Below are 19,769 nucleotides of genomic sequence, written 5' to 3' on the forward strand. Positions count from 1 at the left end.
AGGCTGTGCTTTTCATCCTATAGCAACCTTGAAAGCAGATCTTAAACGTTTAATGAGATTAGGTTGGGGAGATACATCTACATACAGTATAAGCACCACCATGTCCTGCTGGCTTGGAGCCAGGTTAATTAGTGCTGCAACAGAGAAAATGGTCTCTGTGAGTGAGCAAGGTGCTTTAGTTTCCATGCTCCTCTGTTTGCACAGGAACTGGTCAACCCTTTGACTGCACTTCAAGCCTGGTGCTGTGTACCAACGCCTCGATCACACCGACAGCGTCATTGCGGTTTGGTACACCAGAATTGCATTCATTTCCAATGAAGGGATGCGTTTGTCTTGGAGCAGTGTGTTGCAGTGCGTTCGGTGTGGTGCATCCATTGGATTTATCCAACGTACGCGTCAAACCTGTATGTGTAGACGGCTTGACAGAAACGGTAGCAACATTTGTTGCATAAATATCCAGATGATGCTGTGTACTATTTTGCGCAAGGATGCTGTCAGTGTGATGGAAGGGTTAGTGTGTATGTGTACAGGAGGCTTTCATGAGATCTGGCAAAATATGTTAAGACGCTATTTCCTACTAGGGACACAAGGTGCCATAACTGTGTGCAGTGTTTGCATACTGTATATATAACTGACATCTGTCAAGACAAAGTTTTGCTTCTGGCCCTTGTCACATTAGACCAGGCCTTTTTTGCATAACTGGTCTGGGCTATTCAGAGAAGTGTCTGTGTATTTTGAATCCTGTTCAGAGGCAGTTAGAACAAGCATAACACTTCCATTGCCACTTGTCACATTTCCAGTGTATTGCTTCTATGAGAGCTAATTGTGTTAATTGCTGAAACTTTCATTGACTGACGAGCACAAAACCACTGCTTTTCACTTGGTAACAGTAGCTTAGTAAGAAGGTAGCTTTTATGACGGAAAGATATTTTGTAAGTTACTAAACATTTTTCTCGTCAAATGGCGCCTCTCTGTGCATCTCCCTTTCTCTGTCAGGTAAATGTGTGAAGATCCAGAGGAAGCAGGGCCTGTCGTCAGGCATGGACAGCAGCAGCAACAAGCACTCCCCTAACAACAAGAAGAGCGGGGCCCCCAACCCAGTAGCCCTCAGGCCCCTGAGAGACCGCATCATCCACGTCCTGGCCTTAAAGCCCTACAGGAAGCCTGAGCTGCTGTTGTGGCTGGAGAGGGAGAGGGCCACTCCCAAGGACAAGACTGACCTGGGAGCAGTACTGGATGAGGTGAGACCTGTAGAACGCAACACGGCACAACACTAAAACTGTACTCAGATACTAGGCTGCAGATATATGTACATGGTAGGTGCTGGTTTCACTAAGTGGAGATATAACTCAATAATGCACAACTTTTGCATATTGTATTCCAATTGTAATGCATTTGAAATGAATAAACAATCTATTTTGTAAATGAAACATTTAAAACATCACAGCAACTTTCACATTGAAAGAAAGGACAAGGTCTTTAAAAGTGCCTCTGAGATTCAGCTGCATCTATAAGCAATTCTAAATCCCTCCAGGGATTCCAAATGGAAACACTGTAGAGTAGCCGCTCTGTCTCCCTCGCTCGCTCTCTACATCCACTCAGAATCTAATGCTAATGGCGCCTTTTACAACCAAATGTTGAGCAGCTAAGTGATCTCAGTTGGTATATTTGAGGCGTACTTCCTGTTCTGGGTATGTTTGGGAGTCCCAGTGCAGTCATACAAGGAGCGACTGTGTCGCTGCTGCTACTGCCTCTACTGGTAGCTGTAATTAGAGCTGTGCTTTAATTATGTCTGGAGGAGAAGACAGTGTTTCCACCGGGGAGGGTGGGGTGTCTCCAGCCAGGCCAGTACTACTCTGACAAATGGATGTTGTCTGTCACAGAGGCTCTCTGGATAGACTAGATTTGGTACTGTTTTTGTGACTAACTTGGCACTAACTTGGTACAGTGCTAGTGTAATTGCTGTGTTTGCTATCAATTACTTTAATGGTGAACAATGTATTATTATTCTGACAGCCTGCCAGTTGAGCCTGTCTTTTAACTGGGGTCAAAGTGTATTTTAATGCTACAGGGACAGAGGATTCAAATGTGTTTGTCATTGATTTGCAGGTTGCTAAACTGAACCACAAAGACCACAGCTTTACTCTGAAGGATGAGTTCTACAGGCACGTCCAAAAGGATTGGCCCGGTTACCTGGAGGAAGAGAAGCCGCTCATCCATAGGCTCCTGGCCAGGTAGGTGTGGCTTGTACTTCTACTCACCTGTCTTCTCTACCATCATACTCTCCTTCACATTTTCACCACTGAATATTTAAATATGTACCTGTATCAACATGTTGGTGTCATGGCGGAGAGTCCCCGAGTCTGTAGTTTATCTTAATTGAACCTTTAAGCGTCAGTAATTGGATGATTACCTCTTCTCAGTAGCAGGGTGCTCTGATGCTTTTTGACAACGTGCTGCCGTTGAGACTACAGGATTACTGTGGCAGGCCGCTGTGATCATGGTGAAAGGAGAGACTCTAAATGACTATTTCTCTACACAGATGAATTTCTTAATGGGCACATCAAAGCGGGGAGAGAAATATTCTCTGCTTGGTGTTGTCAAATAGCATTAATGTAGAGGAAGGTAGCCTGGCTGAGCTGTTCAGAATGAGAGTGGACGTCATCCCACGTTAAGTACGTGTCCTATCCTGCCACTGGTCAGTTAGGGGGTGGGTTTCATAAGCTTTTTGGATGGACCTCCTGCCTGCTTATTGTTTCCATTCTGTTTACACTACTCAGATGTTCTAAAGAGAGCTCTGAATGGAAGTGGACATGTTGTCTTGCTGCATGTACAGAGTAAGGTTGATGTGGCTCATCAGTGTATGACCGTTTAAAAAAAAAACAATTGTTTTCGATATCAGAGCCTTTCCTTATAGTTTATCCCAGAAAGCAACCATATTGCTGGACGCCTAGTCTGTCAGAGGGTCTCATGTCTGGAATGTCCTGAAAGCCAGTGGTGCTTCCAGGAGATTCCATTGATCATGTAGTTGAAAAGGTCATGTGGCTGCTGTGGGAGGTATGATGGAACTCTGATTCCAGTGAGGTTTCTGTGAGGAAGGAGCTGGAGGAAGCAGATTGCCAGTGGAGAGAGGAGTGTTTGGCCTAACAGAGCCTGCATCTGGCACCATTGTTCTCCTCACTGAAGTGACTGGACACCGCTCTGTCTTAGTGCCTGCCTCTTGCAGATGTAATCTGTGTTCTGTAACCTAGAGACACTACAAACAGCCTAACATTTGAAACATGCTGAAAAATGTGTCAGTTTCACCCTGAGGTCAAGTGTAGATAATGGGAGTGTAACATCTGTCTGACAATGTGGTCTATTTGTTCAAATGCAATATTCATGTGAACAGCTGCGTCAAGGTGGACTTTGCAGTACCAACCGGTTCAACCTGTTTTGTGTTGTGTTTTCCTCTGTTAACATGGCGCCACCTCGCTCACTTCTCTGTAAACCATGCAATTGGAGTTTGAACCATTATTTACTTAAGTGATAATGCCAGAGGAGCCAGTGTTTGGAGGACATATTGGCACGGGTGTTTGTTAGGCCCGAGAAAAAGTTGAGGTCCGGCAAACCGTGCTAATATATCCTCCAAACACCGGCTTCGAGGGCATTCTCACGTTTATACAACCAGTTACCAACATATTAAAATAATGATTTACATATTTTCATATAACATGTTTTAATTTATTCATACTATTTCAATCTTCCACAAGATATAGTCCCGACACACACCTAGGGTTGCTACCCAAGCGTCGTTCTATCGGTTTGGTTGCCAGACTCATTCAGTCGTTATGTTCTGTATCTATGGACGCGACCCAGTCGTTCGTTCTAAATGTTCCACTGCCATCCTGACTGGCAACATTCTTATCCCTTGCTTGCTAGCGGGCTAATTTACAGCCACGTCAAACACTAGTGCAGCCAGAATAACAACGAAGTAGCTGCATTTGCGTTTGTTTAAGCTGTTTTCTAGTGACATTGTTATGGATGTACTCAAATAAATGAGCTAATGATGCCCGATTTCGCCTGCCGTAGGAAATGTGCTCTCTCGTTAGCACACTGTTGTTCAGAGGAGCTAGCTAACACAATCACTTCAAACTGAAACTGGAAAGACGGCAAACTAGCTGCACTTTGTTTAATTTTTCATGTTTTCTATTGATAATTTGTATGGATATATACAAAGAACAATGCTGATTTTGACGGGATGAGAACAGCTGCCTGCCTGTCTCTCATCTCGACTCCCGACGCGTTTAACATTACTATGGGACAGCTGAAGATTGAATTTGAATATAGAAACAATGTTGCAAATATCGGAGACTGACCGCAATGTTTATACAAATATCCGCTGTTGAAAACTAAATGTTAGTCTAAAAGAAATGTGATCATGTCTAGATGCTTTTTTTAATATATAGTGGAGATAAAGTTTAACTTCCCTGCCAGGGCTGATGAGACAGTGGATTGCACAAATGGAACAGAGGAAACAGGCCTTTAAAAGTCATAGATTTAGCCGGTGGTAACTTGTGGAATTGACACCAGCTAAAATGAGTTTGCATTCCGGATTAGACCTACACGTTATATAAAAAATAATAAATCTGTCAAAAAAATTAGTTAAACTTGGGTTATCTGCCCTAACATAAACGGAATAGCAAAGTAAAAATGTCTTCCCCTTTTAAATGTTGCAGGAAACTGCAGCCACTGAGCAGCAGTAGCCAGTTGAAGAGTTTCCAGTCAAACCATTCATTCCACAAAACCCCTGCGGATTCTCCGTCACAACTCAGCCCGGTCAAGACTCCCTCTGTGGTAAATACTCTCCTACCTAACTCTAAAAGAATTCTTACATCCTGCCCTTACTCATTGTTTTTCTTAAAAGCTTGAGATTGATAAGAAATAAGAGAATGCACAGATTAATTTCAGGGGTTAAATCATTTATGTTTGAATAATAGTGTTATGCCTTTTGACTGCAGAATAAGCTTGAGTAAAGGAGAAATGAGAGGAAAGTTGCTTGGTTTGGTAGCATCTGCTTTTTATTCATTGGAGTGCTGGAGGCAGTTCAGTCACTGACATTTTCAGGAGCTAGTTAGGATGTTTTAATGTAGAGGAGCCATTCCTTTCAAATGTAGGGTAAGTTGGTCTTCGCTAAGTAGTATTACAGGTAAAACCTCTTCTTTACCCTTCTCATAGAAACGCCCCGTGCCCTCCGACCTATCTGATTATCAGACCCCCAAGAAGCAAAGACTATTAGACCACAGTTTATCTCTGCAGTCTCCTTCCAATGGACAGCTTGGTACCTTTGGAGCCCGTAGCTCATCTGGTCCAGGCAACACCAGTGTACAGACCAAAACAGAGTTTGAGAGAACCAACAATCACGTCCAGGGAAGCCCTAATGGTCTCTACACAAGGCAAAAATTGGGTTGCTCCTCCAGTATTCCCAAGCTGGAGGGGACAGAGCCAGGCCTAGCAGTACCAAGCCCCAAGGCTCCACAGACTGAGCCCTCCATCTGCACTGACCAGCAGCTAGCCAACGGCCAGCACAAAAAGAAGAAGTCCAAGAAGCACAAAGACAAGGACAGGGAGCGCTTAAAACAGGACTGGATAGAGAACAGTCCCGACCTGAAACAGAACCAGGAAAACATCACTGGTAAGACAGGCACCATCTCTTTCCCAATGTAATTCATGTTGATAATGATACAGTAATGACATCAAAGGATATATTTACAGCACCACTGGTCTATGACCGCATTGAAATCAGAAGTTGAATCATTTACAATAACCATCTAATCAGTGTATTTGAGCCAACAAGATTACAGGAAAGACTGCCCAGTATTTGTATACATATGAATAAACACTCTCCGTATACATAAACACTGTCCTTAAAACTTTCCATTGGCAAAGTAGTAAAAACCCAGTCAAAATGTCTGTTTTCCTAACCCATATTTATTACAGTAGTAAAACAAACGACCTGCTCTAGAAAAGTATTTTGAAACTTCAAAGGGATCGGTCCCCAATAGTTTAGGTGACATATCTAGATATACGGCTCACAGTGAATTGCTGTAGGTTTTAAACAGAGTGGCGACAAATCAATGACCTGAAGAGAATTTCCAGTGGAAAGGGAGCTGTGTATGTAGCTTCCGCTAGCAACCCCCATCCCTTTCCCTGGCTAGTGTGTAAATGATTCTGTGGAACAGCTGGGTGACCCACGGTCCATGGAGTCAGCAGGCTGCTCTGACTCCCAATCTGGGGCGCTTCTGGCGTGTAGCCTTGTAGCAGGTCTCTTATCCGTAGTAGTGATAAACGACTCCATCAGCCTTGGTATGATATGAGTTTTATCACGTTTGCATTGGCAGATTACATTAACTTTTTTTTCTCTCTGCTTGTTTTAATCTCCAGACAATGAGGGGGCTAAAACACCTGTCACTCGTACATCACCGGAGGAGCTGCCCGACTTTTTAATGTAAGTTTAAACACACTGCTTCATTCACAAGTTCTCCAGAATCGCCCTGGGTTGCTGAGTTGTACTTCTAGGTTGATAAGTTTTGTGAAACCCATTCATTTTGTAAACATGGTACAAGTGAAACCAGTATGTGGTCTCCGGTCTCAGTCTCAGATTCTGTTTCTGCCATCTGTTGCTCCAATGTTTCTGTTTAATGGTATTACTACTTTAGTCACTTTTGTTATGAAAGGAACGTGATTGGTTCCAAAAGGTCTGGATTTTGCTTGAAAACATTCACATAAATAGTGGAATATTTTGACGTTTTAAATGGTCTGTCAAACGTGCATTAATAGCGCAGCTTCACTGAGAATGACTTAGATGAGGCGCAAACACGTACCAATAGAACGCATGGGGTGTGAGTAGCTAGCTATATGTTTATATGTTGAAACCAGACAAAGTTTAAATCAAGCCTCTAAAATCGATAAATTAACATATCCCCAAGCAACTGGGTGAGCAATCAGTGATGTACAAAAGCGACCCAATCAGTTGGTAAAGTGGCGCGGTGACACGAGTCCATAAGCCATTGCTTCCCCGGAGGAAAAGATAAGGAGCAACTTGCAGATGCGTGTAATGAACAGTTAAAGGATATCTAGGAAAACATGGCTAAAATGCTCTCAATGCACAACAAAACAAACTGCTACAATCTGTTATTACAAAATGAGATTAGCTCAAAAAGACAATAGATGCTGTCGTGTCAGTCACACACAAACAAGGCGCGAACATGAACGGTCAAGACGACAAAACAAGCCTTTTGGAAACCATGTTGCAGAATTCAGAAGATGAATTGGATGAAAAAACAAGTATTTTGTCCTCACTGGAAGATGAGGAAAAAGGAGACCTTTCCAGCTAAGTGGTCAAACTGGTATCAGAGGAACTGGATGTGAATCTATCACCAGAAGACAGAAGAACGCTAAATACCCAATCATTGTAATCTACAACTTGTCAACTAGGATGAGCGAGACGAAGGAATACATTTCGACCAGACACTGGAGAAAAAGGGGATCAAGTCTCAGCTCTGCTTCCCGGCAGTGCTGTGGGTATCGAAGGGAACGCAAAGGATGGAATTCATAAGCGCCGGTGAATCCCTAGTCAAGCTACAAGAAACCTTCCCAGTTGAAGAGGACAAAGTAGGAAAAAACAATGAGCACACTAGGCTACATACGGTGATGCCGAACACCAGCTTATCTTAAGTTGAGACAATATCCTTTCCCCCTCCCCCAATACAACCTATACTTTCTCCAAGTAATTGTTTTCCTCTATGAAGTAACGACAGAAGTAGCCAATGTCAATGGGCTACATGGACACTGACAAGACAAGTCAAAAGGGAAAGTGTGTGTAAAGTGAAGGATGGTGAATAGGTGTGTGAGGGATGGTGAGTAGGTGTGTGTGGGAAAAGTGAGGGATGGTGAGTAGGTGTGTGAGGGATGGTGAGTAGGTGTGTGAGGGATGGTGAGTAGGTGTGTGAGGGATGGTGAGTAGGTGTGTGAGGGATGGTGAATAGGTGTGTGAGGGATGGTGAGTAGGTGTGTGAGGGATGGTGAGTAGGTGTGTGTGGGAAAAGTGAGGGATGGTGAGTAGGTGTGTGAGGGATGGTGAGTAGGGTGTGAGGGATGGTGAATAGGTGTGTGTGGGAAAAGTGAGGGATGGTGAGTAGGTGTGTGAGGGATGGTGAGTAGGTGTGTGAGGGATGGTGAGTAGGTGTGTGAGGGATGGTGAGTAGGTGTGTGAGGGATGGTGAGTAGGTATGGGAGAGAATGGGTGTGTGGATACAGGATGGATGATGTTTGGGAAATAATGAGAATGGATGAGTAAGTGGATGGGTGTAAGTGTGTCTGAGCAGTAGGAAGGGTGGGAAAAGTTAGGAGGTTGGTACAAGTTTGGCTTGGATGTCCAAGGGTGGGAGATAGGGAGGGACAAACTTAGTTTGGGTGGGGTAAGGGGGGGGGGCTGGGAGGGGGAGTTGGAGAGGAATGGGCTTGGGAGAGAGTCGGAAGGATTTAACTATATTACAATGTAATTGGATTTTTTTGTGTCGAGTTGTTATTATTATTATTATAGCTAAGATTCAATGGTGGCTATTGGTGAGAATGGAGAGGGGCTCTATCCGAGGAATTGGGACGAGGTGACTGGGAGGGCATCAGACAGACAGTTTTGTGTGGGGCCTCCACTCATCTCACTTCAGTCTCTTGGTGGACTCACTCTCCCCAAGTAGAGCCCCATCATCCACTATACTTTAATTGAATTTACAAGGCAATACAAACTGACCACAATACTTAAGTGGTTGTCTTTCTCCAATATATACATATATACAATATATTACATAATCCACAGGTTTTTGTTACATTAGGAGATGAGTTGGAGCTTAAAATCCCTAAAAATAACACCTTTGCTTTGTTTTTTGTGTATTCTCTGTTAAATGTCTGCTCAGCCCACATGCCCACACAATCTACACTGTATTTGTAATGTATATAATGACTATGTATTCATATTATGACTCTCCCATTCCATGGAATGCCCACCACCCTCATATGTCATGTCTGCTAAAATGTTATATCTAGTTCTTCAATGACCGACAGAACAGACAAGGTTAACTTTGATTTTATACAAGTAAAGACCAACAAAATCCAACTTATTACATGGAATGTGCACAGGCTCCATAATTGTTTTTAAAAGAAAAAGCATATGGTTCTTGAACACTTAAAGAGATTGTCAGCAGATGTGATTTTCCTGCAAGAGTTTTAAAAAGAGTTCTATGAGAAATGGAATATTTAAAGAGGAGCTTGGTTGGAGAGGCCTATGCTGCCATCTACTGTAGCAATCAAATTCAATCACATTTATTTATAAAGCCCATTTTACATGACCAGATGTCACAGTGCTTATCTAACTACTTTTACACCTTTTTTCTCCCCCATTTTTTGTGATATCCAATTGGTAGTTAGTCTTGTCCCATCGCTGCAACTCTCGTACGGACTCGGGAGAGGCGAAGGTCGAGAGCCATGCTTCCTCCGAAACACAACGCCGCCACGCTGCACTGCTTCTTGACACACTGCTCACTTAACCCGGAAGCCAGTCCCACCAATGTGTCGGAGAAAACACTGTACAGCTGGTGACCGAAGCTAGCGCACCGGCCCACCACAAGGAGTCGCTAGAGCACGATGGTACAAGGACAGCCCAGCTGGCCAAACCCTCCCCTAACCCGGACGACGCTGGGCCAATTGTGCTCTGCCTCATGGGTCTCCCAGTCGTGGCCAGTTGCGACACAGCCCAGGACCGAACCCGGATCTGTAGTGATGCCTCAGTGTCTTAGACCACTGCGCCACTTGGGAGGCCCAGAAATCACTATAAAAAAAAGCCCATTCAAAATAAACTTCTTGTAAAGAAGAAAATTAAATGTCTGAACTTAAGCAGCGATGTGACATTTTACTTTTGTGGAGAGCCAACAACTACAGGTTAAACACAAATAAAGCATATTAACTAATGGCAAATAAGCTTGGTTAACATCTCGCAGCCCTTACAAAATGAATACATGCCAAACCAGTTACAATTTTAAAAGATGAAAAATTCAAATGCGTTATTTAGAATCAACGCGATTAATGACCATTTTAAAAGCATCTATGAAAATCTATATATATCCAAATTAAACAACTTTTGGACTGATCCTACAGCCTTAGACTCAACAACCCTGAAGCATTTATCAGTAGACAAAAAATAATCACTAAAAACAAAGATCAGCCAAAATGAAATATTAGACACTATTAAAGTATTTGCGCGGAGAAAAGCATCAGGAATGGGTGACTTTCCCATAGAATTCTATTTAACATTTTGGGACAAGTAACGGCCTTTATATATTTTTTTTTAATTTTTATTTTTTATTTTTTTATTCTTAGATAAAAGGTTAACTAGGCAAGTCAGTTAAGAACATTATTATTTTACAATGACGGCCTACACCGGCCAAACCCTCCCCTAACCCGGACGATGCTGGGCCAAATGTGCGCCACCCTATTTACACAAATGACAGCACACGTCACTCAATTCAGTGCTTTCTAGAATTTCCATTACAGAATTCAGATGCAATTTTAGTCTGTCCAATGTAGATTATTAAATTATTAAATGCATGCAACTTAAGTTTCATATCACGAAATTTCAATTTGAAATATTTTGGACATCAGGGCAATCCTGAGGTAATCTGATTAGAGTCACACACAAAGTATGTGGACACCTCTTCAAATGATTGGATTCTGCTATTTCAGCCACACTTGTTCCTCAAAGGTGTATAAAATCGAACACACAGCCATGCAATCTCCATAGACAAACATTGGCAGTAGAATTGTCTTACTGAAGGGTCAGTGACTTTTAATGTGCCGTCATAGGATGCCACATTTTCAACAAGTCAGTTCGTCAAATTTCTGCCCTGTTAGAGCTTCCCCGGTCAACTGTAAGTGCAGTGAAAACGTCTAGGAGCAACGACGGCTCAGCCGCAAAGTTGTAGACACAAACTCTTAGAATGGGACCGCCGAGGTCTGTAGTGCATAAAAAATGTCTGTCCTCGGTTGAAACACTCACTATACAGTTGTTATGGCCGAGCAGCCGCACAGAACCGTATGATCACCATGCGCAATGCCAAGCGTCGGCTGGAGTGGTGTAAAGCTCACCACCATTGGACTCTGGAGCAGTTGAAACGCGTTCGCTGGAGAGAAGAATCACGCTTCATCTGGCAGTCTGACGGACGAATCTGGGTTTGGTGGATACCAGAAGAACGGTACCTGCCCCAATGCATAGTGCCAAATTGTAAAGTTTGGTGAAGGAGGAATAATGGTATGTGGCTGATTTTCATAGTTCGAGCTAGGCCCCTTAGTTCCAGTGAAGTGAAATCTTAACGCTACAGCATACAATGACATTCTAGACATTTCTGTGCTTCCAATTTTGTGGGAAGGCCCTTTCCTGTTTCAGCAAGACAGTGCCCCCATGCACAAAGCGAGGTCCATAGTCTTATACAAGAGACAACATTTACAAATCCTACAGCACACAAAGGCAGAGTCATGTCTTAATAGACAAACATTGGCAGTAGAATGGTCTTACTGAGTGTAAAACTAACAATGACTCAATAATCCATGCCTTCTGGGAATGCTATGAAGTCTAAAAGTTATGGGCGGAGCTAGAAAGTTGTCTGTCAGAAGTATTACAATGCAAATGTACTTTTAATCCATCTGTCTGCATATTTCAATACATGCATCTGAGTGAGTAGTGAGATACCCAATGTGTTGGACGATACTTTTCTTGTCAATCATCTTGAAAAAACGTATAAAAACGTATACTTAAACCGGAAATCAACCAATCCTCCACCTTTAACACAATGGAAAGGTCAAATGTTTGAAAGTGCGTGGGTGATAGAGAGAAACAAAATGATGCAGTTTGAGGCCATGTGGCAGAGTGATGTGAGCGCTGGGGGGGGGGGGGGGGGCTGATGTCATTGACGTTTGTGTGCACCTGTATGCTGTTGTTTTTTATTTTTATGTTTTGTGTTGAAAAAATAAATTAAAGAGTGACTTAGAAAACAAATAATCTAGGAGCGGCAGGTAGCCTAGCAGTTAAGAGCGTCGGGCCAGCAATCGAAAATTTACTAGGCATCGATGTCCCCGTGACAAAGGCACTTAACCCTAATTGCTCCAGGGTCACCATCTATAATGGCAGAGCCCTGGCCGTGACCCCACTCTCTGAGGGTATCTCAAGGGGAGTGGGATATGCAAAAAACAAATGTCCAATTCACACGTGTATAATACACACTTGTACGTGAAATGGGACAAATGTAAGCACCTAGTTATTAGTATCTGTCTTACATTTCTAAATCTCTATGAAATCATTGGGGAGTCATAGGCCATCACTCTGCTAATCTGCAGTGCCACCTTCTGGAAAGAACCATGAATGTTTCTATTTCCACGTTGGTTGTTGAAATGACAGCTCACAAGATGTTGGTCTCTCTTTCCAGAAAGTACAACACCATCACAGCCTCAGAACAGCGACAACAGTACAAGCAGGATTTCTGTGCAGAGTACGATGAGTATAGGGCCCTGCACGACCAGATCGGTACCATCACTGAGATGTTTGTTCAGCTGGGTTCCAAGATAAACACTCTGTCCCCCGGTACACAGGAATACAAGGTATGAGCAAGGAACGGACATCACTTCCACTCACACAATACAAAACACTTCTGGTTAAACAGTTGAAGACCTGGTTTGATGTACTTTCAAGGACTTACTAAATGTCTTCTATTTTTCCACCCTTACAGCTCATGGAGGAGCAAATACTGCAGAAATACAGAAAGTATAAGAAAGTAAGTAACGCATGAGCAGGAAATATAATTTAATTATTGTATAGCCGATCTTGTCTACTGTAGCCTGTATGAATATCACAAATAACTTTTGAATAACTTACTCTTCACCCCTCTGCCTTGACCATGTCACCGTAATGCCAGCTCTCTGACACCCCTCTGCCTTGACCATGTCACCGTAATGCCAGCTCTCTGACACCCCTCTGCCTTGACCATGTCACCGTAATGCCAGCTCTCTGACACCCCTCTGCCTTGACCATGTCACCGTAATGCCAGCTCTCTGACACCCCTCTGCCTTGACCATGTCACCGTAATGCCAGCTCTCTGACACCCCTCTGCCTTGACCATGTCACCGTAATGCCAGCTCTCTGACACCCCTCTGCCTTGACTTTACAGAAGTTCCCTGGTTACCGGGAAGAGAAGAAGCGATGCGAGTATCTGCATCAGAAACTTTCTCACATCAAAGGTCTGATCCTGGACTATGACCGTACCCAGGCCCCTTCATAATGACTGGCCTGCACCCTGCTGCCACAGGGTGTTACTGTATCAATGGACCAAAATTCTCCCCGTGGACCAAAATACTGCCCAGCCAAGCCTGGGTCCTGGAGTGACCTGGAATCGCATATGAATCACACATTCACTTCACTCCTCCCAGTGTTGGTGGGAGAGAGGAGCGATGTTCTCTTATATGAAGTGGGCCAAGACCAGCAACTTGTGAGCAAATGAAACCCTTTAATGTTTTTGTTGTTGAGGGCGAGGGTTGTAATGACTGGAATTTGTTGTGGTGTATAAATCATAAGATGACACAATTTAAGCCAAATTCCTTTTTCTACCCATAATGCAAAATGTACATGAACTCTCCTGCCCAAATGCTTTTATCGTTTAGTCTATTATCATGACTACACACAAAGGCATATTGGTTTGATGGTACAATCATAAGGACAGATAAGAACAAATGCTCTTCATACCCAGTCTTCTATCAATGCTATATTTAAGTACCCAGTACAATTTGTTGTTTGCTATTTCACTGAATGTATAGATGTAAAATAATTATATAAAGTCTTCATTCCTATAGAGAGGGTTGTATTCACTGGATTAAGATTAGGGAAAACTGGAAGATATTTTATGTTCTGTGGAAATATCTTAGACGTGACTTCTAGGCCATATCCCTGCCATTGTTGATGTCCCAGGCAGAATACAACATGTAGACTATCTAAAAAAAAGGAGGTAGACTATGTATGCTGAACAGGAGCTATAAAGAGGAAGAATATTGTAACTGTAAAAAGGTAGGCGTGGCCTAAACATCAGCATTTCAGGTATTGATACATAGTTTTTAAAAAACAATACAAAATTACAAAGAGAAATACTGTACATGGTTTGACAATTAGCTAAGTAATTAACAAAAAAACGTGTTTGGTAAATGCTCCAATTGGTCACAATCTAAAGTACACTTGAACTTGTTGTTCATTTCGATCAGTATTAGTAATGCTCTTCCATTGTGGAATACATTATTTGCATAGACGTTTTCTACTTTTCACATGATAAACCGAAAACATCTACAACTATTGATAGTGTTAATCACTAGGACCTTTGAAACGTATCTCATTCTATAACCATACCGTTTGTTACGTTACAGAAACATTTCACAAATGTTTTAAAGCGCTGTAGAGAAATACTGCCTCATAGGCCATATCCCTGCCATTGGTGATGTCCCAGGCAAAATACAAAATGTAGACCATCTAAAAAAAGAAGGTAGACTATGTATGCTGAGCCGCTGAACAGCAGATATTAAGAGGAGGATTGTAAAAAGGTAGGAGTGGCCTAAACATAATGTTCTGTGGAAATATCTTAGACATCTATGAACATGAACTTAACTGTTTGAGATGATAATTGATCTTTGTTAAAGTTACTGATACAGTGCATGTCATTAATCGGACATGCCAGTCAAACATCCTATACATCTGCCTCTAACCCAAACATCACATTCAGTCTGTGGTTCCTGTTGGCAGTAATTATGGCTTTCTGCTTCATCAAATATGGGCAAGGGGAATTGCCCCCTGAAATGTGTAGGATAGAGGAAAGTGCCATCATAGTCATACAGTATACTCCCATATTTCTGTTTTAAAACACTATATCGTTACTGAAAGAACACTATTCTGAATAAGAAGAGCAATCAAGCACAATTAATAGAACATTTGTCAAGATTGTTGTGGCATTCTATTACCTACTTATCGTTTTAGAATAAATGGTTTTCATTGTTTGAGCCAGTATGCTCTGACCTTTTGAAGGTAATAAAGTTAATACAATATTAACAAATCTTTTATTACCTCGATCAATAGTCCATTACATTTGTGAGACTGGGTGGAGTACCAGAGCATTTAACAGTACTTCCTGAAGCCCTTTTTATAAGCTTCTGCTTGTGAATGCACTCTCAGTCCAGCAAGAAACATAGGGTTGCGTCCATGCAGTGATTAAATGCAATGCCTTAAAGCTGCTTGTGTCTGCTGATTCCAACCGGATTCAGGGCCTCCTAAATAAGATTGTCCATCCTGTTGTTCAAAGATGAGATCTCACAGATCTATTTTCTGATGTGTGTGAACTTCTTCACTCTTGCTGTCGACACTGCTTTGTAGGACAATACTGTGCTAACCGGTGGCATTTCATTGTGTTGCTGTAGCAGTTCACTAGGTTTCACCTCTACAAACAATATAGATTGCCAAGATAGGACAGTTTTATTTTCCGTTTGAAACGGTGAATGTTCCATTCCAACATATGGATGTGTTGGAGTTAAATGCCTTTCAACAAACTGGACCACATTAACTTAGCCTCTCTGGATGTATCATCACCTGGGATTTCATACAGTTCGTTATCTGTGGCTTGTAGAGAGCTATATTACTGACATGCATACATGATTGCAGTACCAGTCAAAAGTTTGGACACACCTACTCATTCCAGGGTTTGTCTTTATTTTTACTATAGTCTACATTGTAGAATAGTGAATACATCAAAACCTATGAAATAACACATGGAATCATGTAATAACCCCAAAAAGTGTTAAACAAATCAAAATATATTTGAGATCCTTCACAGTAACCACCCTTTGCCTTGATGACAGATTTGCACAGTCTTGGCATTCTCTCAACCAACTGCATGAAGTAGTCACCTGGAATGCATTTCAGTTAACAGGTGTGCCTTGTTAAAATATAATTTGTGGAATTTCTTTCCTTCTTAATGTGTTTGAGCCAATCAGTTGTGTTGTGACAAGTTAGGGGTGGTATACAGAAGATAGCCCTATTTGGTAAAAGACCAAGTCCATATTATGGCAAGAACAGCTCAAATAAGCAAAGAGAAATGACAATACAACATTACTTTAAGACATGAAGGTCATTCAATTCAGAAAATGTCTTCAAGTGCAGTCGCAAAAACCATCAAGCACTATGATGAGACTGGCTCTCATGAGGACTGCGACAGGCAAGGAAGACCCAGAGTTACTTCTGCTACAGAGGATAAGTTCATTAATTACCAGCCTCAGACACTGCAGCCCAAATAAATGCTTCATAGTAACAAATACATCTCAACATCAACTGTTCAGAGTAGACTGTGTGAATCAGGCCTTCATGATCGATTGCTGCAAAGAAACCACTATTAAAGGATACCAAGGAAGTGTGGGGGTACTTTGCTGGTGACACTGTCAGTGATTTATTTAGAATTCAAGGCACACTTAACCAGAATGGCTACCACTACTACATAATTCTGCATTGAATAGCCATCCCATCTGGTTTGCGCTTAGTGGGACTATCATTTGTTTTTCAATAGGACAATGACCCAACACACCTCCAGACTGCGTAAGGGCTATTTAGCCAAGGAGGGTGATGGAGTGCTGCATCAGATGTCCTGGCCTCCACACTCACCCAACCTCAACCCTATTGAGATGGTTTGGGATGAGTTGGACCACAGAGTGAAGGAAAAGCAGCCAACAAGTGCTCAGCATAAGTGGGAAATGCTTCCAAGACTTTTTGAAAAGCATTCCAGGTGAAGCTGGTCGAGAGAATGCCAAGACTGTGCAAAGCTGTCATCAAGGCGAAGGGTGGCTACTTTGAAGAATCTAAAATATATTTTGATTTGTTTAACACGATTCCATATGTGTTATTTCATAGTTTTGATGTCTTCACTATTATTCTACAATGTAGAAAATAGTAAAAATAAAAATCCTTGAATGAGCAGCTGTCTAAACTTTTAACTGGTACTGTGTGTGTTATATATATATATTTCAGATACAGTGACTACTTAAAAGCAGTATTGAAGTCGATGTGACTGGCTGTGTACACAATCTTGCTACTTAATTGCTGTCTTAAGATGGGTGTAAATGGGAAGATAAAGTTCATTTTTGCCTTAACATACCCATCACACATTTCCATGTCTCTGATATGAATTTTCTATACTTTTTATCTGCACATACACGTTTCAGGATCATGTATTTTAGTTCACTTATTTTTAGGTTTAAGGAAATTCTGAATTGAAGTTCATGGATGTTTTCAATATTACGTTATGTCAGAGCATTTTTTTGTGTTAGAATACAATGCATGTCCTTCTCTACCATGTGAGTCTTTAGTCTTACTAACATCGATGAGTCACAGCTCGCTGTGTAGTCACCTGGGTCACATCAGCCAGGTTAATGAGTCAACATTACAGAGTGATTGAAATGTTAAAGGCAATGTTCCAACGTTAGTGCAGACTGTAGTTATGGTAATCGCTGCATATGTCGTCTCTATTAGAAATGACCTTTACATTTCTGTCATGCAGCCTATAATGCTTCAGCGTTAGATTGAATAGAGCCCCTCATCCTTTTTGTGTTTGTCATAGGTTAATTTCTGTTTATTTCCCTCATCCATATGAGTGGTCTGTGGATCTTTTTGATAATCATGAATAGAGTAGAAAAAATGATTGTGATTGCGTTAAGGGCCTTTTCTCATCCAGTACAATTCTGCACCACTGTCACAAACCACCTGGTTCAAGAGCTATGTATAAGTGTCTATGTGAAAGGTCTGTCAGAAGTGCTTGACTCGACCAGATTCATCACTGACATGTAAATGTCAGAGTTCTTCTGTCACCGTTTGGTTTAGTTTTTAATGTTGAATTCTAAATGTCCTAAATGAAATGTATGCTACTGTGGTATTCTGGAAAGCACATGATCAGATATGAGACCAGCATATATACCACTGTCTCTGTGTCCAGTATTGGACTGAGCAATAGAGGCTGGTCATCTGAATAAGTGCTAATTGTGATATATGCAGGAGTTAGCTAGGTGCCTTCTAATAGGAAACTCTGAGTCACATTGGTGTTTACATAATGTTCTTCTCTTCCATAATTGATATTATTGCATAACATGCAGTTGAAATCAAATGTATGCACTCAAATTGGTAATGCCAGCTCTTGGTCCCCAAATTGTATTTTTCATGTGTAGGCCTACAGCTTCGTGGCTAAAGGTCCTTTAAAAACTGTTATGACACCCACAATGTGCTCTTGAAATTTCATCTGAATACTGCTTACAAATCAAACTCTTAAGATTATTTTAAGGTAATTGTCTTGCTTTTGCTGGTGTGTTTACTTTGTTGATATTGGTCAATTAAACGTCTCAAAAGAAATGTGAAATGAAATCTCGTCCAGTATGTCACTGCAGTCTACCTATGAGAACATTTGTGTAACTATTTATTGCTTTTAATGTTTTCTTTTTTTGGTTCCTCCTTTGCACACTTTTCTCAGTCTATAAGGCAGACGAGAAGCCTCTCCTTGGAAAAAGGGAAATGGAATATATATTTTTGCAATTTTCAGTGGGAGGGGACGCTTTCTCACCTCCTGTTCCTACAACATGTATTGTCTCTAAAAACAAAGAATAAAGCTTTTCATCAAGAATTGAGTTCAAATTCTTCTTTCCTTAGGTGGCGACATTGCAGCACGTTTATTGGAATTCCTTGCATCACAAACTGATATTATCGGCAGCCTACATCTTAAATATTGACTATACATCACACAATTCTCTACTTTAGTCAAAATGTCAATTATAAACTCCGCAAAAAAAGAAACGTCCATTTTTCAGGACCCGGTCTTTCAAAGATAATTTGTAAAAATCCAAATAACTTCACAGATCTTCACTGTAAAGGGTTGAAACACTGTTTCCAATGATTGTTCAATGAACCATAAACAATTAATGAACATGCACCTGTGGAATGGTGGTTAAGACACTAACAGCTTACAGACGGTTGGCAATTAAGGTCACCGTTATGAAAACTCGGGACACTAAAGAGGCCTTTCTACTGACTCTGAAAATCACCAAAAGAAAGATGCCCAGGGTCCCTGCTCATATGCGTGAACGTGCCTTAGGCATGCTGCAAGGAGGCATGAGGACTGCAGATGTAGCCAGGGCAATAAATTGCCATGTCTGTACTGTGAGACGCCTAAGACTGCGCTACAGGGAGACAGGATGGACAGCTGATCGTCCTCGCAGTAGCAGACCACGTGTAACAACACCTGCACAGGATCGGAACTTCACACCTGCAGGACAGATACAGGATGGCAACAACAACTGCCCGAGTTACACCAGGAACGCACAATCCCTCCATGCTCAGATTGTCCACAATAGGCTGAGAGAGGCTGGACTAAGGGCTTGTAGGTCTGTTGTAAAGCAGGTCCTCACCAGACATCACCGGCAACAACGTCGCCTATGGGCACAAACCCACCGTCGCTGGACCAGACAGGACTGGCAAAAAAGTGCTCTTCACTGACGAGTCGCGTTTTAGTCTCACCAGGGGTGATGGTCGGATTCGAGTTTATCGTCGAAGGAATGAGCGTTACACCGAGGCCTGTACTCTGGAGCGGGATCGATTTGGAGGTGGAGGGTCACAGCATTATTGGACT

At 41.9% G+C, this 19,769-nt stretch overlaps 1 protein-coding gene across 1 annotated transcript in view; it reads left to right on the forward strand.

Moving 5' to 3' along the window:
- LOC115109437 (RNA polymerase II elongation factor ELL2-like) overlaps positions 1 to 18,767 on the forward strand; it is a 49,712-nt gene extending 30,945 nt beyond the window's left edge. Inside the window, exons 5-12 of the mRNA XM_029634327.2 lie at positions 997 to 1,241; positions 2,110 to 2,234; positions 4,719 to 4,836; positions 5,218 to 5,674; positions 6,424 to 6,487; positions 12,513 to 12,684; positions 12,813 to 12,857; positions 13,251 to 18,767. Coding sequence (XP_029490187.1) covers positions 997 to 1,241; positions 2,110 to 2,234; positions 4,719 to 4,836; positions 5,218 to 5,674; positions 6,424 to 6,487; positions 12,513 to 12,684; positions 12,813 to 12,857; positions 13,251 to 13,361 — 1,337 coding nt within the window. The 3' untranslated portion in view covers positions 13,362 to 18,767. The remainder of the gene's footprint in view (positions 1 to 996; positions 1,242 to 2,109; positions 2,235 to 4,718; positions 4,837 to 5,217; positions 5,675 to 6,423; positions 6,488 to 12,512; positions 12,685 to 12,812; positions 12,858 to 13,250) is intronic.
- Positions 18,768 to 19,769: the final 1,002 nt, after the last annotated feature.

The sequence above is a fragment of the Oncorhynchus nerka genome, linkage group LG25 (genome assembly GCF_034236695.1).
Source record: "Oncorhynchus nerka isolate Pitt River linkage group LG25, Oner_Uvic_2.0, whole genome shotgun sequence".
In the NCBI taxonomy this organism is placed as follows: Eukaryota; Metazoa; Chordata; class Actinopteri; order Salmoniformes; family Salmonidae; genus Oncorhynchus; species Oncorhynchus nerka.